Source organism: Pomacea canaliculata, linkage group LG9 (assembly GCF_003073045.1).
Source record: "Pomacea canaliculata isolate SZHN2017 linkage group LG9, ASM307304v1, whole genome shotgun sequence".
Lineage (NCBI taxonomy): Eukaryota > Metazoa > Mollusca > Gastropoda > Architaenioglossa > Ampullariidae > Pomacea > Pomacea canaliculata.
The window spans coordinates 26247252-26274182 of NC_037598.1; the positions used below are offsets into that span (position 1 = coordinate 26247252).

Consider the following 26931-nt stretch of genomic DNA (forward strand, 5'->3'; position numbering starts at 1 on the left):
TTGACAGGGTCAGCCGGTCACATGTACAATGGAATCCCTTTGGAGGAAGATGCTGTATGCGACACGTTTCAACCTAGTTTTAGTAAATAAAGGTCGCCATTCTTAGTACTGCATTTATGTGAATCGTGCCATGAGGTGTCACGTGACACTGCTGTGACACTACGCTGTGTCGTGACCCTGCCATGAGGACCACACGCTAAACGCGAGGAAAGGCCGATGTCACACAGCGTTTGTGGTGTTTGTGTTGACAGACATGAGTGGAGGCATTGTGTCAGTGACACCAACTAGTGTCAGACGAGTGTGTAAGCAGTGACAGCCTGTTGTACACGTGGCAGTAAAAAGCCAACGTGACTGAGCTCAGAGAACTCCACTCATCTACCGAGTTGTTTAGAAAGCAAGGCAACACCAGACAGGAGACAACACCAGACAGGAGCAGCAGACAGGAGACACAGGGCCGAGGATGGCACCAGCTCCTAATGTTGTCACGGACAATACTGACTTCAGCGGGTAGTTCCACCCTGCTTTAAACACATCAACATTCATCAGAAAATACAATTGTTCATTATGAACCTGTGCGTCGGAATGGGCCCCACATGAAGGCGCAAATAAATTAAAGCGTTTGAACAAATAAAAAAACAAACATTTAAATGACTAGTGAGATTACTTTGCCTCTTGTCATTGGGTAAAGCTCACTATGAAAATACTGTTTCCCCAAATCCGGGTGGGCCACCTCCATTGTCATATAGCACTGTAAAGAGAAAATAGACTTTTCCGGACTAACACCAGGCTCACAGCGCTCGGCAACAGACAACAAAACACATGTACATCACACTGGCACAGACCGACAAACACTGAAACAAACGGACAGACACATCAACGGACAGAGACATCAACTGACAGACAAGTCAACTGACAGAGACATCAACTGACAGAGACATCAACTGACAGACACATCAACAGACAGAGACATCAACGGACAGACACATCAACGGACAGAGACCTCAACGGACATGAAGACATCAACAGAAGCAGACAGCATGCCGCGGTAGCTCAGGTGTGAGGTGAGACACGCAGCAGGTAGGATGGAGTGGTCTCAGTGTCACGAGCTGCAGACTGCAAGTGTATCGCATCTTACAACGAAGAAGTCAGAGAGTTTTATTGTCATGACAACAGATCCAAAAGCAAAGCAGCGGCAAGATGGCGCAGATATAGGAGTAGAAGGCGCTAGTCAATCACGTGGTCCATCACAAGAAACAGCGTGACGCAGGCGCACAAAGACAGAAAGTAACACAGAAAACAATCCAGAAGACAGCTAGTAATACAGAAGAATGCTCTAGAAGACAGCAAGGTCAACAGCGGACACGAAGCATCAACGGACAAAGAAGACAAGAACAGAGAGCAGCGCCCTCTACGCAGCTGGGCCAAGGGACGTCACTAGCTACACATCTGTCTGTAATGATGTTTGTAAGCGCGTATGCTTCTGTACATCGTGTGCTATTTGTAGGAGGGAAGTTGGTGAATGGAGGCGACATGCATACCTACCCCCACACCCTGAGCTTTGCCCAATCACTGGAAGACAAAGTGTCACGCCACCAGTCCTTTAAATCCTATTGCTGAACTTCTCTTAGCAAACGCCACTAGCGCCATCTTGTAATGCTGACATAATGTATGATAAACAGCTCACAAACAAAATAACACAGATGGGCGAGAATGCTGCTTGGAAATAAGTTGGAAACCTTATTTTACTCTCAGGGAAATGAAGGGTACCCTGGGGCACAGGGCGACAAGCAGACTGCTGCTGACTGACGTCATCAAAAGATGTGTAGAGTCACCAGCCTGACTGCAAGGCCTGCTTACTGCACTCCAGTGGCTGCACACAGGGCGAGTGCGGTCATAGTCATGCCATGACAACGGGTGACATGTGCAGGTCAGCAATGGGTGACATGTCAGTAACGGGTGACATGTGCAGGTCAGTAATGGGTGACATGTCAGTAACGGGTGACATGTGCAGGTCAGTAATGGCTGACATGTCAGTAACGGGTGACATGTCCAGGTCAGTAATGGCTGACACTGAAGCACACTCTCTGCACTGAGAGAACCTCCCTGTGGTGACAAGGAGCCGCTCATAGAAGTGTTTCACTCTGGAGCAGTCAGGACCGAGTGCAAAGCGTTTCCCCACAGACAGCGTTTGTGCTCGGCATCTTCATAAGCGACAGCAGTAGGCGGCCATTGTCCCCCCCACCAAGTCCTTTCATCAACCCAATCGCACATTTCCGTGAATGTCGGAAACTGGTATTTCCGTGACAGCTGGAGGCCGACCTGCCGGCATGTGTGGAGTCGCCCGGAGACACCCCAAAGCGGGTGCATGGCAATGTCGGTAGGATACCCTTTTCACCCTGCCACACTAAACTGTGCCGGTGACGTGGCTTCTATTAACACCCCCTCTCCCTTCTCCCCCCCCTCTACTTGCTGGTCTATGGAAAACGGATGTCACTGTCCACGTGACAGGACAGACATGCGCACGAGCGGAGAGCGAAACATTCCCGTTGTAAGGAGATGTGACAACATTCAGCAGCCTAGCGACAGACCGGCTTCCTGCACACATCGCCACTAACACCATCACTGTTGTCTCAAGTCGACACAAAAGCTGGCCTGGGTCCGTTAGTCGCTCACCTGACGTGTACCTGAGGCGCACACTACCCCGGGGACCCACACTACCCCGCCATACATGGATAACTATCCTCCCGTCTGCTACTGCTCTCTGCTTCAAGTTTCTGCACCAACCAGAAGGTCGCGAGCAGCCCAGTAACCTTGGTGATGTCAGTTGACAACGGTTACAACCGTCTACAGTGGGCGGCAATAACTAGTTAACACCCAGGGTGGGTCACCACGTGATGACGTCTACCCTAGTTTGTTGCTCACTTTCGGATTTCAATCAGAATGTGTAATGTTGGAGGTGATGTGTCACACTGTGTCATGTTTAAGGTGACGTGTCAGATTGTGTAGTGTTGCAGGTGATGTGTCACACTCTGTCATGTTTAAGGTGATGTGTCAGATTGTGTAGTGTTGCAGGTGATGTGTCACACTCTGTCATGTTTAAGGTGACGTGTCAGACTCTGTAGTGTTGCAGGTGTCAACATGAAACAATCTGCTAAAGGAGACAATGACACAGACATCAGCTACAGCTGTCTACTTACATCACCGCCCGAGTGTCACACCAGGAATTTGAGTTGGAAACACGACCATCAGCAACCCCGACTACAAGCAAGCTGATGACGTCGATGCTATAGCCGACATAATCAAGGGTATTGACACCGTAACACATCATTCCCTGCCACGACATGACACTTGCTGCCAACAGAGCTCACGCTTGTCACACTTGTAGTTAGCGGGGTGGAGGATGGAAACACGACTGTTGGTACTGGCAAATACTACCCCTACATCCCCCTCCCTTCACGCGCAGTTCAAGTCTCAGTTGACAAGATCTCACCTGACCCCGCAACATGCAGTCTTACCTGACCCCGCAACATGCAGTCTCACGTGACCCCGCAACAGGCAGTCTCACCTAACCCAGCAACAGGCAGCCTCACGTGACCACTAAGTACAAATGTTTGAGTGGAACTAAACACAGAGAGCGAATGGCGAAACAATGGGAACACGTAGCTCAGTGTGTGTGTGTGGTGTACACAGACACACAGACACACAGACACACACACAGACCGAGCTCGGGTGTTGGTGAGTGGTGAGGTGAGCACACTGCAGACAAGCATCACTAACACTCACGAGACTTCAAACAACATTGTCAAGACCTGTCCCAGACATCCCAGCTGTGTCGCGAGGTGTGTGTGTGTGGATGCTAACAATGTGGAGGATGCACCTTGCAGTCTCAATCACCGATCAAGCAACTCACCAAGACAATTTAAACAATTAGTAAATGAGACTGGTACAAAGACTACGACGACGATTTCTCCGTGCGAGATGGCGAATACGTGAAGTGGGACTTGCTGATGTCCTCATTGCGAGAAGCAGAAGGAAAAGGTCACAGCACTGAGTAGTGTTCACCGATTTCTACAAGTTGTAAGTGGACAAGCATAGAGCAAAGGTCATGTAAGTCACAACATTAGCAGCTGCTGGCCCAGGGAGAGGATGCAGTTCTTGTGGCCATGACACCAGCACCGGCACTGTCCATCTCAGTCTTGGCACTGCGTCACGTGAGGGAGAGAAGGAGGGTTGGGGAGGGGGGAGAGGTTGATGGTATGGACTGTGGACTATGGACTGATGGTATGGACTGCGACACTGTGGCACTGCGACACTTTGACACTGTGACACTGCGACGCTGCGACACTGTGACTGCGACACTGTGACACTGTGACACTGCGACAATGTGACTGCGACGCTGTGACAATGTGACTGTGACACTGCGACAATGTGACTGCGACGCTGTGACCTATTGCTCAGCAGCAGACGTGGCATCCATTTTGTAAGTAGCAGGAAGGTGGAGGATGCCCCTCTGTCGGTGTTCGTTCAACCCAAAGTCTGTTCAAGTTGACAGTTCTGCTTCGTCTCAACCTTCAGCTACAGCCCCGAGGTCAACGTACGCACTTCGCCCTCCTACACATGTATGTATCCCTACGCGGCCAGCTTCACTCAAATATCAGTGTACATCCTGCATTATCCTAAACAGTCTCCTACAGACTATGTCACATGTCGTCTCCTACATACTATGTCACATGTCGTCTCCTACAGACTATGTCACATGTCGTCTCCTACAGACTATGTCACATGTCGTCTCCTACAGACTTATATTCACTATCGTCTCCTGCAGCAGGGTTGAGTCGATATGTGGATGCGCCCTGAAATAGAGAATGCCATGTTGCCACTGTCTCTGTAATGTAGTGTAGTCGGACTCTTTTCTGTAACAAATATCTAAAAATAAACCAACTGCTTGTGATTGTCTTGGAGAAGATATCAGCGGTTCGGTTCCCAAAGCTCGATTTCCCAATTGCTGGCTGGCCCGACCCACTAGTGGCTACCTCTCCTCCCTGGTTTCCTCCTCAATCAATGAACTGCTGCCTTATTGAGTAAGTTCTGTCTACAATGCGGATTCAGTTCCCGGTATGTTTTAAGAGAGCGGTAAACATTCCAGTGCCACCAGACCCCGGGGATGTGGTTGCAGACTTGAATGATGATGATGCCATGAGTCACCGTGCACAGTCCGTGCAGTCTCAGCCTGAGCAGCCCTCGGATCCCAACTCTCCGATTCCACAAAAGTTTTGTCGCCTTGGAGTCCGACAGTCGCTGAGGACAGCGAGGACAACAGCAATGCCACGTCAACCAGCAGACGACAGACAACACGCATGCGCAGACAAGCTTCTCCAGCCGCCTCCCTGGGCCTTCAGCAATCACAACCATAGAGCACGAAACAGCAGATTGTTTTGTTCTGACTGTGTTTTGTTCTTCGTGGCAGGTCAGGGAGGGTAGATATCCACCCTCTCTGAGCAGGTGATGGAGGTTTGGGGTGGGGAGTGGGGTAGGGGGAGCAAAGGGTCCTGGCAGCGCCGTGAGTGGAGCAGACGACAGATGTACACCGGACGACTGCTAGTGGAGGACGCGGTGCACAGAGTCTGTCCGACTGACCACCAACGTCACCAGCGACAGCACCAACACCCACGTCACGTGACTGGCGCTTCGTCGGCCCAACAGTGGCGCCACCCCGTTCCTCGACCTGTAGTGGCTGCTGCCTCCTGCAACAGACAAATCACACACGTGTACAGCATTCCTTCCGTCCCCGTTGTTTGTCCTTCAGTCTGTATGCAGGACAAATACAAATACAGGTGTGTGTATTGTGTGACTGGCTGTTTGTCTGTGTGTACAGACATGTATGTGTATTGTGTGACTGGCTGTTTGTTTGTGTGTATTGTGTGACCGGCTGTTTGTCTGTGTGTACGGACATGTATGTGTATTGTGTGACTGGCTGTTCGTCTGTGTGTACGGACATGTATGTGTATTGTGTGACTGGCTGTTTGTTTGTGTGTACATTGTGTACTGTTCGTCTGTGTGTACAGACATGTATGTGTATTGTGTGACTGGCTGTTCGTCTGTGTGTACCTAAATGTATGCATATTGTTTGACTGGCTGTTTGTTTGTGTGTACGTACATGTGTGCATATTGTGTGACTGGCTGTTTGTTTGTGTGTACATTGTGTGACTGGCTGTTCGTCTGTGTGTGCCTACATGTATGCATATTGTGTGACTGGCTGTTTGTCTGTGTGTGCCTACATGTATGCATATTGTGTGACTGGCTGTTTGTCTGTGTGTACAGACATGTATGTGTATTGTGTGACTGGCTGTTTGTTTGTGTGTATTGTGTGACCGGCTGTTTGTCTGTGTGTACAGACATGTATGTGTATTGTGTGACTGGCTGTTCGTCTGTGTGTACGGACATGTATGTGTATTGTGTGACTGGCTGTTTGTTTGTGTGTACATTGTGTGACTGGTTCGTCTGTGTGTACAGACATGTATGTGTATTGTGTGACTGGCTGTTCGTCTGTGTGTACCTAGAATGTATGATATTGTTTGACTTGCTGTTTGTTTGTGTGTACAAGTACATGTGTGTATTGTGTGACTGGCTGTTTGTCTGTGTGTACCTAAATGTTGATATTGTGACTGGCTGTTCGTGTGTGTGTACCTATATGTATGCATATTGTGTGACTGGCTGTTTGTTCTGTGTGTGCCTACATGTATGCATATTGTGTGACTGGCTGTTTGTCTGTGTGTACGTACATGCATGCATATTGTGTGACTGGCTGTTTGTTTGTGTGTACATTGTGTGACTGGCTGTTCGTCTGTGTGTACGTACATGTATGCATGCTGTGTGACTGGCTGTTTGTCTGTGTGTACATACATGTGTGGATACTGTGTGACTGCCTGTTTGTCTGTGTGTACCTACATGTATGCATATCTGTGTGACTGGCTGTTCGTCTGTGTGTACGTACATGTGTGACGTTGTGTGACGGAAACAAAGACCTATATCAAAGGGTTTGTTTATGTGTTTGTGAAGACACGTGCTTCATGCTGCGTGATGAGGATGAAGGCCCCAGAAGGAAGAAGAAGAAGATAACCACATTTGCTGACAAACAAGCAAGTGTGTGCAGAGATGCTTCCTGTCAAAGGAATTTCTTGCAGCAGTGGGCAGCAGTTTGATTGATGCTCGCTGCTCGCCCTCGCCACAAGCGGCCGATGAAAGGCGAGCTGACGACGTGCGTCACCAATTGCAGGATTGGCTAACGAGGCAATAGATGAGAAGACATCCACACGACAGCCCACAAAAAATATCTGATTTAGCGGGAATCTAACGAAGCCAGCCTTTCTGCCATCTTGGCACCACAAACTGCAGGAGTGAAAAAAAAAAACTGTGGCTAAACATGCATCGCCCCTCTCTCCTCATCTTACAGATGATCGCTGGAGCGCGATAACACGAGACGAGAGCTTACAGACACCAGCAGCCATGCTGCAGCAGTTACAGCAGTTGCTGCCTGACGTGTTGGGCTGTGTGGCTGGCAGGCTGGAACATCCCACTGACGAACACTGATATGTAAGTGTGGAGCACAAGTACGACTGGCCTAAGCGCATGACGTAGTTGGCTGTTTGGGAGGAAATGGCACGCGCATACCTTTGAGCTACCGCGCCATGCCTGGCAGGGTCGCACCCTCCTCTCCTGACTGCAGGGCAGCAGCTGTGTGACATTCTCCTGCCATGCCCAGGGTGCTTTGCTGTCATTACACCCTAGCTAGTCGGCCTGTAATTGGATTCTGTGAGGGAGACAGGTGGCAATCAGAGCGTGAACGCAGTTGCGAAGGTCACGTGACCATGGAGCTGTCAGTCACACGTGGTCACGTGCTGTAGCATCCATCTGTACTTGCACCGTCTGAGCATTCTGTACACCGGCCCTCGCACAGAAACACAACGAGCGCTGTCATGTGGACAGAACAATAAATGTGAAGAGATAGGAAAGTAGAAATAATCATCTACCTACTGACATCAGCGTCAGACGACCTCGTCACTACTCCTTCTCCTCCTCTGCGTGTTGCTATGGAGTCTTCAATGTTTGTGACAGTAAGCCTGACAGCAGCTAAAGCAAGAAACACTGTTCACATTAGTTTAGTCACATTCAGGTTAGGACAGAACTCGCTGTTCACTCCTACAGCAACCACGTGTCAGGACAGAGTTCGGACATCTCCATCAGGTCAGGGAGGCCAGTGCAGCTCAGTGTCCCTCCCTTGGGATGTGTTTACATGCAGTGGTGTCCCGGCACCCTACCTGCTCCGTGTCAAGCGTTTGGGTGTGCGACCAACATTTTCCACAGAATTTGAAGAGCTCAGCCACTGTGGTCGGCACGGACCATGGCGCTAGAAACCTGCAGCAGACACCACGCTACCCGGATGTTGCAGGGTAAAACAACGGAAATCGTCTTTTGTTACAGACCTGTCCTGGTGCTGCCATCATCTCGTGGTCTTATAAAATACAAATAAATATGTCCATGTGTATTTAGTCATCATGGCACCTTAGAAACTTTCTTGTGCCAAAGTGGGAAAGAAACTGGAAAAAGTCACATCAGTTGAGTAAATCAACGTAGTGCCAAGTAATGCCAAGTAAGTATGACAGTAGCTGACGTGTGTCACAAGCAGACTCCAGTGTGGCTTGTGTAAGTCCCCGATATCCACAAGACTGAAGCCGTGGGAGCAGCTGTTGTAACATGATTAAAGTGTATTTTAATGAAACATTGTTGAAACAAATCCCAAATACTGTGAGTAACACAAGGATGTAAGGTTTTGATGGGTGCCGCCACCAGTTCAATTCATCTACATCATCACCGTCTACATTATCACATCATCAACATCAGCTGTTCAGGGAAGCACGTGCTGCACGCTGCGAGTGATGTCACGTGACCAGCTGTGTACAAGGCTCTGCAGTGGATGGCGAGGGTCACACAGTACTGCTGCTGACACCAAGCACAACACTCTCCCGGAAGTATAGTGACTAGTAGATATATCTTCTACACAGAGATCCACAGCTAGTCATGTAGGTCAGTGTTATACATTAGATACATTTATTCTACATTATTCTACATCACTGACGGCTTGGCTATGGTACACTATGTGAGAAATGTCACTGTGCTGCACACCCTGACAACAGCTGCACTGCCATCTTCTCTAAGACAGTACAAGTACAAACAGCAAGTTCCTTGAAGAGATAATCTGAGATCCCATTTTAAGAAGCCATTTTTCTTTCCACGGTTCCTTGGGAGTAATCGCTATGGAGAACATGGCGGCCTGTAATTAACAAAAACCACTCAATGCTGGCGGTGCACGAGGCCATTGGATGGAGTTAGCACAACTTTCATTTGATGTCTTTGTGTTGTTTTGTGTTGTTTCGTATTGTGTGCAGGCGGCCAGCGAGTGAACTGCTATACCGGCCTCACACAGAAGCCATTGCTCATGTCGTCCCACCAACATTCTGTAGTTGTAGACAAAGCCGCGGAGCTCTTACAAATATTTAGACAAGAAACAAACACACACACACACACACAGAGGAATCGCCATGCACACGTGCACACACACGAATCCACACACACACACACGCACACACGCACACAACTCTCAGAGGCTACATAATAGCAAACCAGGAGTGAGTGCAGTGAATTTAAAAAAAAATGAACGTTGATAAATTATCTGATTCTACATTAGTCTGAAAAATGGGCAAATCATCATTCACTGGTGCGTGACTGAAGTCAGTGAGGCAGGACGGAAGAAAATGGATGAGATAAACGACTTACTTGTTCCTCGTTTAGTCTGCACGTCCACATACGCCATCTTGCCCCGCCCGGAACTGGTTCGAGCCCACACCACAAAGCGGTAATTATTGGCCGGTTCCAGACCAGTGATCTTGGCTTGCAAGGTCTCAGGGTCATCTATTTTGGGCTTGAGGTCCCTTACTGGGCCGAGCTGGGTGCCCTCCACTGTAGAAGACAACAGAGACAACAACACACAATAACAACTCACATCCTGTGATGAGGTCTGACTGCACCTCTGTCCATCATGGCGCCAGTTGGCTAACACCTCGTCACATGATCACACATTCAAGTGGAAACCAGTTGAGACACAACAGTTCTTGCCAACAGCAGTATAAAAATATCAATATTTACAAAATCAATATTTAACAAGTTAAATAAAAAAAGGAATATAGAAAGAAAATACAGAAAAAATAAAATAAAAAATGCAACAAGGAAGGAAAGAATGGCAGAAATCAAAAGTTCAGTTGTGTGACACACCTCTGATCATGATACAGAAACACGCTTCATCGTGATGCAGAACTCTTTCACACACGCACGCACGCAGCATACACTTGTCATCATACGGATACATAACTGAACGACGATGTCGGTGTTATAAAACAAAGAAGGAAGGAGACTAGGAAGATATCGCAGGAAAGGGGAGATAATGAACGATGTGTCTTACGAAGAAGAGAAGGAATTAATGATGGAAGTATCGGGGAAATAGATTAGTTAATGTAAAAGTTGATGTAAAAGGAAAGAGCAGGGTTGGTGGATGACAGTTTGTGTGAAGTTTGACTACAGTTTGCTGTAGGCCAGTGTAGGGGCTCGCGAGACTCCTCTACACCTCACTTCAAACGACCTTCCCGCGCTCCCCTGACCTGGAGGGGGGGGGGTGTGATGCCCAGGAAACCCACATCAAGACTTTTGTGGCTTCGTGCCTGCCTCCCCATCCCAACACCCTGACTCTATTAATAGCTGTGGGCCACAGAACAGGAAGTGAGAACACGAAGATGTGTGGACGAAAAAAAGGACGAGAGGAGAGAGAAAGAACAACAACGGCGACAGAATAAAAACGACAGACTGAAGGAGCAGAGGATAATGTGAGTCATCTTTGCATTCATGTCTTTTCTATTATTCACAGCCAGCAGCCACAGTGTTAGTAGGCGTGGCTATAGGTCACAGTGTTAGTAGGCGTGGCTATCAGTCACAGTGTTAGTAGGCGTGGCTATCAAAGTGGCTAAGTATAGTCACAGTGTTAGTAGGCGTGGCTAAGTATAGTCACAGTTAGTAGGCGTGGCTATCAAAGTGGCTAAGTATAGTCACAGTGTTAGTAGGCATGGCTATCAGCCACAGTGTTAGTAGGCGTGGCTATCAGTCACAGTTAGTAGGCGTGGCTATAGGTCACAGTGTTAGTAGACGTGGCTAAGTATAGTCACAGTGTTAGTAGACGTGGCTAAGTATAGTCACAGTTAGTAGGCTTGGCTAAGTATAGTCACAGTGTTAGTAGGCTTGGCTATCAACCTCTGTGACTGCCGTTTATTATTTTTTGAGGCACTGTTTTTTCTGTTTCTAGTTGTTCTCAGTAAACGTCACCGTACTGTCCCAGTAAACGTCACTACTGTGACGATCATCATCGTTGTGATCATGACAAAGTCGTGTCTGTGAGGAACTGTTTCTGTGTTGCTGTCGCTGTTGTCAACAAGAATTGCACGACTACCACATACATTTGAGTCTGTGATGATGGACTTCTGTTCCTGAAAATACAACACCCACCCGGGAGGTACCCCGCCTAGCCATGAACCCACCTGGCTGGTACCCGATGTCAAAGCCTGTCAGGCGGCCGTTGGGTTCCACCGGCGGCTCCCACTGCAGCAGCACGTAGTCCTCCTCCACCTCCACCGTCGCCAGACTCAGCACGGCGCTGGGCGCTGTCACAGATCATCGCATGAAAGATGTTTCCAGAAGTTGCCCACGTGTCTAGTGGTTTCTACCCGTGTTTATAAAGCTACTGTACGCACGTATCCACTAGTCTAGAATAAGTTGAGTCAGTGAGTGTGTTGGATGTTGTTTGAAACTGCTCAGAATGAGCGACGACAGGCTGGCCGCAAGGTTTATTAATGCTTATGGAGTTAGATGCCATGGATACAAGGAACTGTTTCATCCAATATTAACACAAAGTTATTTTCTCTTGGGTTTAGTTTGTGGTTAAACAGGGTTACAACATGGCCGTTGTTTACAGGCAAGTTACAGCAACGACAGGTGTTGTTTAGATGACAGGAGTAGGAGGATCACATCAATAGTAGTGACAGCTTTCTTTGTATTCTCCTTATGGGATGGCAAGAACAATATTATGGGATGGCAAGAACTGTTCAAACATTTGCCAGTGGACCCACAGCACCATGCGGTGACAGTTGGGCTCAGTGGAGACTGGGTGTGTCCGGGTACTGCACTTAATTATCTCCGGTGTACAGGACCCACGACACTCGACCCGCTGTGGCCATTAGTACAGAAATAAAGATGTTCACTGTTCTGTGGTCAAAGCATTTAGAGTCATGTTGATACACACAATGGTGTGTTAGTCACAACACATTGACTATGAGTTTGTTACTGGCCTCATCAAATGAAAAAGTTGTTAAAATGTGAAATTATATCTTTTGTATACTCACAAGTCTACAGTAGAAGACTTGTAACTATGTAACACCTGAAGGCGGTGTTTGCAATAATAGCTTTGATGTCACGTGTCATGTAACAATGTATTATCTTTGTTGTTTGCTTCCCCTTCTACTGGGGCGATGGCCCTTGAATGATTCAGCTGAATTCTCAAATATTAGCGAACGTAAGGTGCACGTGGGTCACATGATGAGACAATAACAGGTGCTTCCGAGGTGCTAAGTCCGTGTCGAGTGCTCCAGTCAGGTGCTAACAGGTGCTACTGACGTGCTAATGCGTCAACAAGGTGCAACGCTAAACTGCTAATGGTGCTAACTGCCAGGTGCTAAATGTCAGGTGCTAACTGCCAGGTGCCAAGTGCCAAGTGCCAAGTGCCAGGTGCATGGCTAAGCTAACTATTTCACGAGCAGTTTAGTTTAGTCGACTGTTTAGACACTAAGCCAATCATCTCGGGACTTGGCGGCGCACTTGTGCACACGACCCCTAACCGCGAACGATGACGTCATCCACAGCGACTTACTTCCTTCCGGTGTGAAGAAGTCGATGGTCTGGCTGGGCGGCCCGGTGTAGTGCGTGTTCCTCACCGCCACCTGGGCTCGCAGGGCTGTGTTGGCGGGTAGGCCGGCCAGAGTGGCCCTCACCACTGGGTGGCGCTCCACAGTGTCGGGGGTGACTGTGACATCAACCTCCTGCATCTTGTGCCGGCCCTCGCTGGACTTCCAGTACTGCAGCTGCACGTGGTGACGCCACTAACATCACAACTCATTCACTTCTCTGTTTCCACTCAACTGGCATTCCACCCGTCTATTCATCTACCCACACATCTAGCATTCCACCATCTATACATCACACATCTAGCATTCCACCCGTCTATTCATCTACCCACACATCTAGCATTCCACCCGTCTATACATCTACCCACACAGCTAGCATTCCACCCGTCTATTCATCTACCCACACATCTAGCATTCCACCCGTCTATACATCTACCCACACAGCTAGCATTCCACCCGTCTATACATCTACCCACACATCTAGCATTCCACCCGTCTATATACCCATCGTCTGCAGTGCCTAGTTCACTGCACAATTTTAGTCTCTTACAGAAAGAAGACAGTAGTACCCCCCTTCCTGCGTCTGATACCATCCCCTTACTATTCCTGTTTACCAGAACCACCACCACCACCACCATTACCGCCACCACAACCACCACCACCACCACCACCACCACCACCACAACAACAACACATGGTCACATGGTTTGTAGTTGCTGTTCAGCAGTTGAACCTGTCAATATTCGCCTGCTGTCCACCCATCACCGAGTGGATGACACGTGACTCACAACTCATCTCTTCCTGAGCTGACAGCAGTGCACACGGTGCTGCTCCACCTGCAGCCTCCACCCTGGAGGTTCCAGCTACCTGATTGTTTGTTGTGTTTTCTGTATTTCTGTCTTCTATCAGTCATAAGTACTGCTCCTTATCCTTCCGTCCTTCGTACGTTGTCTCTGTCTCGCTGTAGTCTCAAGAGCTGAGCATGTTGCTTCTGCGCTGTGCAAGTCACGCGTTTACTGTTGTTGTTTGGTGTTGTTGTTGTTAGTAGTAGTTGTTTATGTAACGGAAGTCTGTAATACGCATGCGCCAAACGCGATTTCCGCTGATCCGTCTTGCGCCAGCAAGGTCACAGGTCACGTTGAGGAGTAAATGCGATTAGCTGCCTGCTGTGTGGTGCTGTCCTCTTGAAGCCAGCAGGTCAGACATTCAAACCTCAGTCTTTCCCTCAGTTCCTGCACCAGGACCCCAGCCCCTCAAAAATGTTGTGAAATGAGATTTGTCGTCAGCTGCGCCCTCCACGTGTGGGGCGACCTGTGATGGCGTCAGCGACGTTTGATGAAATGAACCACCACCACCGCCACCACCACCACCACCATTTGTTTGACATCGTCGTCACTGCAGGTGATACCACGTGATCACATCCTGTCAAGGATTTCAAAGACGCGGTGGTGTTTGGAGCATGTCAGCTTTGTGATATCATGAAGACAGTGTGAAGTTGATAGCATGAGCCACTCACTGTTGTCACTGTTGTCACCATTGTCACTGTTGTCACTGTTGTGACTGTTGTCACCATTGTCACTATTGTCACTGTTGTCACTAACAACATTTGTGAACCTCACAGACATGTCATTGTTGGTTTAGCGGAAGTGAGCTCTCTCTGTCTCTGTCTCTGTCTCTCTCTGTCCCTGTCACTTTGCATGTCTAGGCACACGCGCGGTGCATGCTGGGTAAATAGTTCCTGCTGTTGCTGTCGTCTCTGTCAGGTGACGAGGTCAACACACGGCAATCAGGTAATTACTCCCCCTGTTGTACTCTTGTCCTTGTGACGCTCACATGCAGTTCCTGTGTTTGCGTGCGCCGCCAGGTGTAGCTGCGGCACGTGCCAGCCATTCTATATTTAGTACCAACACCACCGTCTGTTGCAACAACGACTTCAGCGCCTGCAGGTGCCGAGTTCTTGCAGACCTGACGATGGCGTCCGCTGCTCATTAATGACAAGAAGGAGTGACAAGGACCTGGTGCCGTGTGCAAACCACTTACCCTGTACCCTCTGAACTCTCCTTGTATCTTGTCTGTCACCTCCACGGCCTCCCAGATAAAGTGAGCTTTGTGCGGCTCCAAGGGCTTGGAAGGATCGCGACGAAAGTCTTTGGGCGCCACCAACGGTTCTGAAAACAACAACAACAACAATTACGAAACGCATTGCTTTAGGGTAGACTTTGTGTTTTGATGATGAGTTGACGTCATGATTGTACACAGGATGGTTGTTAGTGTCAGTGTGACATATGGTAGTGTGTACAGCAGTACAGCAACACAACAACACAACACTTCATGTTTGAGCAGCAAAGTACAGCAACTGGTGGTGTTTACAAACTGAATAAGACAACACTTGTGTTTCTCAACAGCTGTGGTTGTAGACAGTAATGCTACAACTGTAGCAGTAATTACTAATACTACAGGAAACTACTGTGCGTTAGTACGCATGTATGTGTTTGTGTGTCTGCATGTCCATGTGTTTGTCTGCATTAACGTGTTTGTGTGCGTGTACAAAAGGACGAGCAGGACTAGTGACACTCGTGGCACAGCCTGACGACGCCATGATCGCCACCTTCATCCAATACCCTACGCACCCCGTGTACCCCACCTACCCGCCTCGCCAGAGCGGCCGAGGATGATGAAGGCCGGCTGGTGGGACTCGCCCAGCTCGTTCTCGGCCTTGACCTGTATCTCGTAGCACTGGTACACGTCATTGACCTCTTGCTCAAAGTGACCTTTGGTGGCTTCGGTGACGAGGGCCGACTCCCACACCAGGCTGCCCTTCCGCCGCCAGTACACGTGGTAGCGAAACCCGGGGCCGTGAAAGTTGAGTCTCTGCATGGGCTGTGGACAGAGACATGACATGACATGACATGGTGTCAGGGTGGCTGGATGCTGTGGACAGAGACATGACATGACATGACAGGGTGTCAGGATGGCTGGATGCTGTGGACAGAGACATGACATGACATGACAGGGTGTCAGGGTGGCTGGATGCTGTGGACAGAGACATGACATGACATGACAGGGTGTCAGGATGGCCGCATAGTAAAGTCGTGTTGCTGGAGTGAGTGAATGAAAAAAAACAAAAAAATTCGGAATGAGCCGACAGACGCTGTAACAGAGAGAACAATGGCGACCGACAGCCTTTGGCGAAAATGGAAATGAAGCCTTGCACAAACTGCACAAACTGTATCAAATGATGTTTACTGTCATTGTGTATCGGTGTGTCAGTGTGTTGTATGTTGTCAGTGTGTATCTGTGTCAGTGTGTATCTGTGTGTCAGTGTGTTGTATGTTGTCAGTGTGTATCTGTGTGTCAGTGTGTGTCTGTGTGTCAGTGTGTGTCTGTGTGTCAGTGTGTTGTATGTTGTCAGTGTGTATCTGTGTGTCAGTGTGTTGTATGTTGTCAGTGTGTATCTGTGTGTCAGTGTGTTGTATGTTGTCAGTGTGTATCTGTGTGTCAGTGTGTTGTGTGTCAGTGTGTGTCTGTGTGTCAGTGTGTTGTATGTTGTCAGTGTGTATCTGTGTGTCAGTGTGTTGTATGTTGTCAGTGTGTATCTGTGTGTCAGTGTGTGTCAGTGTGTGTGTTGTCAGTGTGTATCTGTGTGTCAGTGTGTTGTATGTTGTCAGTGTGTATCTGTGTGTCAGTGTGTTGTATATTGTCATTGTGTATCTGTGTGTCAGTGTGTTGTATGTTGTCAGTGTGTGTCTGTGTGTCAGTGTGTGTCTGTGTGTCAGTGTGTGTCTGTGTGTCAGTGTGTTGTATCTTGTCAGTGTCAGCGTCTGTCACCGTGTCTTCATCATTGTGTGCTTCTGTCTGTTACGGATGATTGAATAAAGTGTGTTCCTCTTGAGTCGCTCCCTCTCTCCCCGTGCACACACTCGTGTAACACCTACCAGTGCGTCTGTTTGTCTGCTTGCTGTGAGACGGAGAAAACAATAATGGCATTGAGTTTGCGCTCATTTTGTATTTTCGGATTTAAAAGTCAAATTCAAATGCTTTTTGTTCATTTGTAAGGGCCGAGGTCATGGCAGCACTGCACCAGTGCATTGTGGGAGTTGCACTGAGCGCCACGCGGTTCAAATGTCGCAAAAGCTCCACAAGCCAAGCAATCCTTGCTGCGCATGCGTGAGATTTCAATTAGCACATCTCATTGGCTGAGCACGCCTGGTGTTGTGAATATTTGATGTTACAGAACGTGTGTGTGACTGTCGTAACAACAGTCACGTGATTTCGCAATCAAAGTGTTTGAGTTGTCTGGCCTGGCTGCACCTGTCTCCACCTCAAGACTTGCAGCTGCCAGAGTTTTGACACAGCTGCTGCCAGGCCAGCTGCTAGTGTGCACGGCAGTGTGGCATCGGCTTACAGACAGCTTTGTCTTGCACATGGCAAACAGACTGAAACTTCTAAACCGCTTACAACAGGTTTAAAAGCCACCAGCACGGTTATCAGAGAGAATTTTCGTTTGGTTCAATGCACTTCCATGTGTAAACACACTTCAACATCGCAATTACAAATGTTTTGTGCAGGTGACCAAGCAAGTGCCGATGCTTTTTGAAAGTGTGCACTTTATTGTGTTCGATAGACAGAAGAAAGAAGTGTGACAGGGCGAGAGACCGAGAGAACGTGAGAGAGAGATGTAAGTGTTTAAATATTTTGATGTTTTGTTTGAAACGCTTAGAGACAAGAGAAGCCTCGGACTGACTACCTTCACAGACTGCGGAGTGACGCACAGGAGGCTGTGTAGTGTAGACATGTCTACACACACTTCATACACTGCGGTAGAGAAATGTCTACTGCCGCCACCACACTTTACATTTTCCCCTCCATACGTGTGATTGAGGGAGACCATCAACTGTTTCTTCCACAAACCACCGTCAGACGAGCTCTGTGTTTAGTTAGTATTTCCTGACAATTACTTTTGAAGAGCTTGAGCTCCTCCACTTCCTCCAGCCCTTGTCTGTCATCAGACGGACGTCACTGGAGACCGACTGTCACCTCAGTGTGTGGACCTGTGACTCAGTATTGACCAACAAGGACTGGAGGCCAACAAGCAGCGGCCACTACGTCCGCATCACGTGGTTATCACGCCTCGCTGTCCGCCACTACGTCCTCATCACGTGGTTATCCCCCCCCCTTGCTGTCTGCCATCCGATGCCTCGTGCCGGCAGTCGGGCGAGCGAGTGCACAGAAGAAATGAAGGAAAAGTCAGAAATAATGAAAGACACGACACTCAGGTATCTGGCTGTCAAAGGGCCGACAATTCACCCAACGGCCTGAGTACGCCTACCCCCTCCCTTCCCTCCCTCCCCATGAACTCTCCAATAATTTCGGCCAGACAACAAAAACGAGAATGAAGCCAATGTGTGTGTGGGAGGCTGGGTTGCCGGCTACAAGCAGGGAATTATTTGGTGTTGTGTAGGACTACAGACACGACGGACGGCGCTAATATGGCGCCGGGCACACACCCAAATGAGGTCTGGGCAGCCGTGTGAAATTTCGTCTCAAGTCTCGAGCAGCCACAGAGAATTTTCTGGAAATTGTTACCTCGGACAAGACGTCGTAGGTTCTCAGCTGGTTCCGGTGTCTGTGGCACGAGGCGGGTGTGTACATCCGGTTAGCGTGCAGCAGGTGTAACACCAGAGTTGTCTGTTGTTTGTAGCACTCAATCTTTGTTCTCACTGCTTGTGGTTTGGGTTGATGTGGTTGTGGTTCAGTCGCTCTGCGCCCATGAAACCTTTTTCTTCCAGGCTTGCAAAGCCTTGGCAGGCATCTGATTTCAGGCTGGCAGCGAGAAGATCAAGAAGCTGCAGAAAGGTTGTGGTGGCTGCTAATGGTGTTGTTGGTACCGAGTTTCTAACTACGGGCTGCAGGCGCTGTCTCTCTGTAGCCACTAGTCCTTGGAAGCATCTTCCTCTTAAAAAATATAGTTCTCGAGAGGTATGGAAGAAAAAGAATGATGGCCGAGAGCTAGGGATTTGTGTCTGACAACAGACAGTTCAGTTTTTGTTTGCAAAACGCGGTTAGTGCCGACCGCTACACAGCCGCCGACAGCAGCTCACCTCCTGCTCCACAAGTCGCAAAAAGTCTCAAAGACTTGGAAGTGTACGAGACCTCAGGAAAAGCAAACCTTCTGAAAGTCACAAGAGATGGACAAACTGTGACATCACAGCTAACAGCTGTGACGTGTCACGAGTTATGAGGATGTCCTTGTCGTCGGGTCTTCAACTTTCACGCAGGTGTCGGCACCCGAAGGTCGCTTTCGTCGTGTGAGGCTGCGATGAGAGAGTTGTCTGCAGTTGTCTCAATATTTGTCTCCCGCCAACAAGTTACGGGCCTCAGCGGCGAGCGGATAAAGCGTATTACCTCCCCTTAATGAACCATAAAAGGCTTTGGTAATAACGGCGCAGAGACCGCCATAACCACACTCACGCTGTCTACAAACACCGGAAACCCTGTCCTGATGCTCCTAACCCAAAAACTACCCGTGGTAGTTAAGTGGACATTAACCGGCAAGAGGAGACAAACACATCAACCGTCACTGCACGACGCCATCTTGTCTCGTTAGTGACGCCAGTCGCCCCGGACATGCGCCCTCGCCAGACCCTACAACTGTGGTCTCGTCTGTCTGGCGGGCTCCAAGCCACTGCTTAGTGTGTTCACAAAGCTGTTAGTGTGTTCACAAAGCTGTTAGAACACTGCTTAGTGTGTTCACAAAGCTGTTAGTGTGTTCTGAACACTGCTTAGTGTGTTCACAAAGCTGTTAGTGTGTTCACAAAGCTGTTAGTGTACTCTGAACACTGCTTAGTATTAGCTGCTGTGTTTAAGGCGTTTACTGTGTGTTGTGTTACCTGCTGTAAGGTGTTACTGCTGTGTGTTGTTGCAGTTGTCGCTGTGCGAGAGGACCGTGATGACCATTAGTGGACGAGTCACGTGTTAGTCAGTGCGACCTTTGTCCTTTGGTCAGCAGGATGTGTAACAGTGGAGTATCTTGTGGTTGGGTGAAGATGTGTGAAGTATGTGTGTGTGAATGTGTTTTGATGTGTGTGAAGGTGTGTGTGAATGTGTTTTGATGTGTGAGTGTGAATGTGTGTGTGCCAATGACAGACAGTGACGTCCTACCCACCGTCCACTCGATGACCAGGTAGCCCTTCTTGTGTGTGCGCGTCACCACCTGCTTGGGGTTGCGGTCCGGCTTGTCGGGCGGCGTGGTGCAGCTGCGCCGCGTGACGTCACTGGGCTGGCTGTCGCCGATGTCGTTGCGGGCCAGCAGGCGGAAGGTGTAGGTGCCGTAGGGCGCCAGGTCCACGAAGAACTCGTGACGGTCGCCGGGTATGCGCTCGTAGTACGGGTACCACACGTCCGGCGCGTCACTGGTGTTGAACTCCAGCGAGTACTCCCTGATCTTGGCCCCGTTAGCAGGGGCTGCCCGCCACGCCAGTTCTGCTCGGTTTCCATGGCAACTTCGCACTTCCACAGACGTCGGAGGCCCTGGCCTACCTGCGAATCAATCCATCCTTAGAGTCCAGCACTACACTACTGCTGTCATTGCATCACAGTAATTCACTCACTCACTCACGGAAAACAAAATTATACAAATGGCTTTACAAAATAAATTACCATTGAGGCCTCTCCCCAGTCTCTGTAGCTCTCTCTCTCTCACGCGCATATACAACACACACGAAGGCACAGACAGAGCATTTACACATCAATACTGATGGGAATACGAGGATAATACAAAATACAAGGAACAGCTGTGCAAGCGAATAACAACTTGTTCATCTGCTGTCTGCTCAAACAAAGAGCTGTGCAGCCAACTGCAGTTCCGTTATCCACGCGCCACGAGCCTCACCGAGTGAACATCCTTCCCACCAGCAGCCGGCGGATTGTATTACAAGCCAGGTGCTAAATTATTCTTCCTGTTGCTGCTGACGTGTCAGGAAGCCGCTAGCAAGACTAACACGTGACACCTGGACAAGGCAGTAGCCGCGGTGAGCCACTCTACTCCAGCGTCCTGAGCTCCGGCTTACAACTTTGTCGTTGACGAGAGGTGGGCCAAGTCGGGCGGCCCGATGGCCGGACCAGGCGATCGATGGTTGAAACAGGCATGAATCATGGCTACCGGAAGCCGAGCCCTGCGTGTACTCCCACCGGCTTCTTGTCTCTGAGTAATATGAGCAGGTCACGTGGAAGACAGGGCGATCAGCGACAGAAAGGTGAAATAACGGCACACACCACACACTCACACACCAACACACTCACACACCAACACACTCACACACCAACACACTCACACACCAACACACTCACACACCAACACACTCACACACCACACACTCACACACATACCAACAAATACACAAACAAACTCTAAGATAGGCTTGCATTAGACCACAAGCTTAACATGTTGGTGCCCTGATTGGATAGTTAAAGACCATGTGACCAGGTTAGAAGACCACGCGGTCGCTACTACCGGTGAAGGAAACCGGTCGACACAGACCACCACCATCTCCATTTTCGCACTAGAATCTTAGCGAAGGAAAAATGTCCCCACTACCTTGAGGGAAATCTTCGGAACGATAAAGGCTAAGGGAGTGAACTCCTACAGAAAATCCCGATCCAAGCACAGCATCAGCGGGTGAAAAGTGTCCACCATGAAAGTACCCGCCAGGACCCAGCGCCGACGTGTTGGTGACCAGGTCGACTGCCGGGTGTAGTTCACTTGGAGAGGAGTTGGGCTACCAAGTGTATAAAGCACAATGTAAGGACCATGGACACACGCCACCATACAGACAACATGCTGAACGGTCGAGGCCCGCATCAACAACCACCACACTCCCTATCGGCAGGCTCCAGGCTGGCTTCAGACCACGTACAAGTACAGTTGATTAGATCTTCAACTGTCACATTCTTATAAAAAAGCATCTTCAACATCAGCGGAACCTCTACTGTAACTTCACTGACTTTAAAAAGGCATTTGACAAAGTCTGGCACGAGGCTGTGGCATGTCAGGCAAAAATCCAACATGGAAGACGGCCTCATTAAATTCACCGAAGCGTTGTAAACAGCTCAATGAGTTCAATGCTGCTGAACAACCACATACGAGCTTACTGCAGCATCACACAATTCGTATGCCAAGGATGTCCACTATCACCGGGGCTGTTTAACATCTTGGAGAATATCATGCTCGAAGCTCTCCATCATCATGCTTCCATCTCAACTGGTGGAAGACCGATCTGAAAACTGCGCTTTGCAGACGACAGACCTGTTAGCAGGCACTGACACAGACCTGCAAGACCTCACCCACAGACTGACAGGCAGTTCACATGAATACATGGAATGGCGACCAGCTCTGAAAAGAACAAAGTTATGTCATTGGTAGCGGCAATGCAGAGATCTTTATGAACTTGGGAGTACTTGGCAATCACTCTCTCCAAGGACGGCAGCTCCACGCCAGATATCCACATCAGGATCGCGATAGCAACAGCGGCAATGGCTAGACAGGATGTGGCATAGCCATAAGATGAAGTTTACTACCAAGTACAAGCTGTACAAATCCCTGGTAGTGCCGATCCTGCTGTACGGATGTGACAAGTGGACTCTGCTCGACGAGACGGAAAGGAGAATCCAGGCATTGGAGAACACGTGGCTGAGGAGGCTGCTCCGGATCTCATACAGAAAGCATAGAACCAATGGCTTTGTACAAAACAAGATGGCCACACTCGTAGGACACCAGGAACCTCTACTTTCAACAATCAAGGGATGTCTTCTGTTGCCACGTGACCCTGCACGACACCTTGTGGAAGTCTGTCCTTCAAGACACCATAGAGGGTGACCAACGCCGCGGTGACCAGAGGAAGAACTGACTTACAAAGGTCAAAGGCTGCACTGGTTGACCTGTACAGCACCTGCTGATTATCGCCCACAATAGACAAGATGGCGGCCTGTCAGCTGCCGCTTCTATCCATGTGATCCTCCCAACGACAGGTGGCGCTCAAGGGACGACTGACTCACACTCCAAAGACACACACATACTCATACCAATCACACACACACACGTCACGCTTCTTACCTTTGACAGCAAGGGAAGTGGTTGTCCGCAGCACAGAACCGTTGGCATAGTAACCCTCACAGGTGTAGAGGCCAGCGTCTTCCAGCTGGGCGTTACGGATGACGAGAGTGAAGCGGTTTTTGTCCGCCTTTTGCGAGTATTTGTTGTTGTTGATGTTGTTGATGATGCTGTTGCTGTGCGTGACGTTCATGTTCAGTTCCCGTCCGTTGTGGTACCAGCGCACCTGCAGGTGGCTGCTGTCTAGCAGGTCTGATGACGTCTTGCACAGAAGTCGGACTCTGGACCCTTCCTCCACCTCCAGGTCTGTCGCTCGGTCTTCTAGACACAGCAACACTGCAACAGGCAACCGACAGAAGCGTCAGACAGTTGCTCGGCAACAACTACTACCGACACAAGGGCGAGAAACAACTCTGTTGTTTGATAGTAGCATCACTACAGACAACACTACATCACTACAGTATCACTGGCTCCACCCAGCAACTTCCAGATGTTTTACTGAAATACTCTTGAGAAGGAACAGCGCAGACACCTCGCCCGTCACCAGGGGTGGGTTGCATACGGGGCTTTAAGTCTGAGCTTACCTTAAGCTCATTTTGTTGTCTTAACTTGTAAAGATCGTCGTAAGGTGCAGTATGTGCTGTAATAAGTCTGTCTCACCCGTCTCACGCGGCAAGTCGACTCCTCCCACCAAACTTAACAAAATTACTTGCACTTAAGATCGGAGATTTAAAACTTATTTTCAAGGCCTCATATGCAACCCGGACCAGACGCCCGTCCTCCCAACTCGCAGCTCCGTTAGTTGCCAGGACAACGGGCCGGCAGCCACCAAAAGCGACCAGAGTACGTGGGACAAAGAAGCACTGTTGCCATAGTAACGATATTAAACGCTTTTAATCGGAAGAATAGTTATTTTCTTTAGCGACTCTGGGTGTATTCTCGACATTTCTTGCAAGTCGATAAAAACCGAGAATGAATAAAAAAAATAAATAACAAAATGTGATCATCTGTGGCAGCCAAAAGGTTTTTGGTCCCGTGTGTAGCCCACGTGTTTACGTGTCTGTCGCTGTCAAAACAGTTGCACCTTGTGTACAGGTAGATGTTGTGGTCTCAGCCAAATGCCATCCCAGCCGCCTATAGATCACTCCTGTCGATAGGAATACTTAATCACACCAGCACCAGCCTACTGCAGGCCTCTCCCTCATTATTGACAAGAAAGTTATGGATTTAGCATTTCCCCCCATTACTCAGTTCACCACCGACAACACAACAGCGCTGCTGCCAATGCCAGCCCATGCACGCATGCAAACAAACAAACAAAAACACACAAACAACAAAACACGCACGCACGCAGAACTGAGTCACCCACTGCGACCTCCACAATCCCCTCCCGACATTTTCACCCCTCCAGCGTCTTGACGGCAACTTGATTAATGATCCACTCAACAATTAATTTCTTCATCAAGTCAGCTTTACTCAAGCCACCCTGCAGTTGACTTTAACCTGCTGATAGTCATCGCACGTAGTCATCACGTGACAGGACGACTGAGCATCCTTCTAGCTGGCACAGCTACATCACATCACACTGTGTAATCACACCTTCCAGCTGGTATAATCACATCACACTGTGTAATCAAACCTTCTAGCTGGTGTAATCACATCACACTGTGTAATCACACGTCTACCTGGTATAATCACATCACACTGTGTAATCACACCTTCCAGCTGGTATAATCACATCACACTGTGTAATCACACCTCTAGCTGGTATAATCACATCACACTGTGTAATCACACCTCTAGCTGGTATAATCACATCACACTGTGTAATCACACCTCTACTTGGTGTAATCACATCACACTGTGTAATCACACCTACATCCTAACAGCTAAGTTCATCAAGGTGGCGACCTAAATCGCAAACAGACACGGTGACCTCCAAATGCACGATGACGATGTCGATGATAACGCTGACATGTAGAATGATAATGTGATGACTGTCACAGACATCAGGCCGGTGTCACTGTCACATATTTTTAAATTGATTGCTGACAGGACATTAGATTGTTTGTCTCGCGGTGACTAGGGGAGGGAGGATGTGGGTGACGGGAGACCTCGTGACCAGCCTGTCCAATAATATTTTGTGTCAACACGAGGCCGACTGCGGCCATGCTTGACCTGTGTGAACAAGGAGGGGCTGGCCAAAGCCACACGTGCTCGCTGCTGACCCGGAGGCATGTCTGGCTTCCGTTGACTCCGGGCCAGTAATAGGGCACGTGGGGCACCCCTTTGTGACGTCACGTGCAGGCTGACATAGCGATACCGTCCCATACTGTAACACACTGCAGCATGTTACCTCACTGTACGACTACAGTAGACTAGACTATACACACTGACACATGTTCCCACACTACAACACTATAGCAGACTAGACTGTACACACGGACACACTGCAACATGTTCCCTCACTATACCACTACAGCAGACTAGACTATACACACTGACACACTGACACATGTCCCCACACTACAACACTATAGCAGACTATATGTAGTGACACACTACGACACTACAGCAGACTCGACTATACACACGGACACACGTCCAAACTACAATACTATAGCAGGCTATACGTCTGTATACGTCATGTCATAATTGAAGGTGTCTGTATTCATCCTGTCCTTCATGTCTACATATTATGTGTCTATAGATCGTGTGTATGATCATGTCATTAATGGCAGAATAGATCATGTCTGTATACATCCTGTCTGTTTACATTATGTCCTTACACATCCTGTCTACTTCATACATCATGTCCTTACTCATCCTGTCTACTTCATACATCATGTCCTTACAGATCCTGTCTACTTCATACATCATGTCCTTACTCATCCTGTCTACTTCATACATCATGTCCTTACTCATCCTGTCTACTTCATACATCATGTCCTTACTCATCCTGTCTACTTCATACATCATGTCTTACTCATCCTGTCTACTTCATACATCATGTTCTTACTCATCCTGTCTACTTCATACATCATGTCTGTATACATCCTGTCTACTTCATACATCATGTCCTTACTCATCCTGTCTACTTCATACATCATATCCTTACTCATCCTGTCTACTTCATACATCATGTCCTTCATGTCCGTACACATCCTGTCTACTTCATACATCATGTCCTTCATGTCCGTACACATCCTGTCTACTTCATACATCATGTCCTTCATGTCCGTATACATCCTGTCAGCTGTGCCCAACAAGAGAAGGCTGTAGAGACCTGTAGCATCTGTAGATGTCCAAGCCCCGAGTTGCAAACTACATGAAGACAAAGCAGGCAACAAGTGATTCAGGGTGTTGTCACCACGTGTACGCCCCCTACCCCGACCCTCTGTGTGCCAGCGCCACCTGTGTTGTTCTTGTTTTCTTGTTGTTGTTACTTTCAGACTGTGGAGGTGATAGAGGTTTGGAGGCTGCTGTCCATCGCCATTGATTGCCCTGCTGTTGTGCCTCCCCATGTAGAAGTATCTTCGCCGTGTAATTGTCTGTATGTTCTGTGTCATGCACACCTGGCAAATGAACATCTCCATCGCAACATGGCCGGCTGGATGGCCGCTAATACGCGCTTAGTATGTTCACACCCGGACATTGATAAACAGCCTCCTGCTGCACTGGCTCCTCATATACAGCCACTGCAAGTGTGGCCATTGTCTACTGGTAGATGGTAAGTAGACAGTGTGTTCACACATACACCACTGG

The 26931-nt window shown here is 48.8% G+C and overlaps 1 protein-coding gene across 2 annotated transcripts in view; it reads right to left on the minus strand.

Annotated features, from left to right (window-relative positions):
* Window positions 1-3492: 3492 nt before the first annotated feature.
* The window catches only part of LOC112572045 (neuroglian-like), a 74698-nt gene continuing 51259 nt past the window's right edge, over window positions 3493-26931 (minus strand). For both annotated transcript variants that reach the window (XM_025251553.1, XM_025251554.1), the window contains exons 3-10: window positions 23170-23502; window positions 20224-20597; window positions 15707-15938; window positions 15099-15226; window positions 13025-13235; window positions 11640-11762; window positions 9835-10017; window positions 3493-5744 (exon numbers count right to left, since the gene is read on the minus strand). In XM_025251553.1, coding sequence (XP_025107338.1) covers window positions 5599-5744; window positions 9835-10017; window positions 11640-11762; window positions 13025-13235; window positions 15099-15226; window positions 15707-15938; window positions 20224-20597; window positions 23170-23502 — 1730 coding nt within the window. In that variant the 3' untranslated portion in view covers window positions 3493-5598. The remainder of the gene's footprint in view (window positions 5745-9834; window positions 10018-11639; window positions 11763-13024; window positions 13236-15098; window positions 15227-15706; window positions 15939-20223; window positions 20598-23169; window positions 23503-26931) is intronic.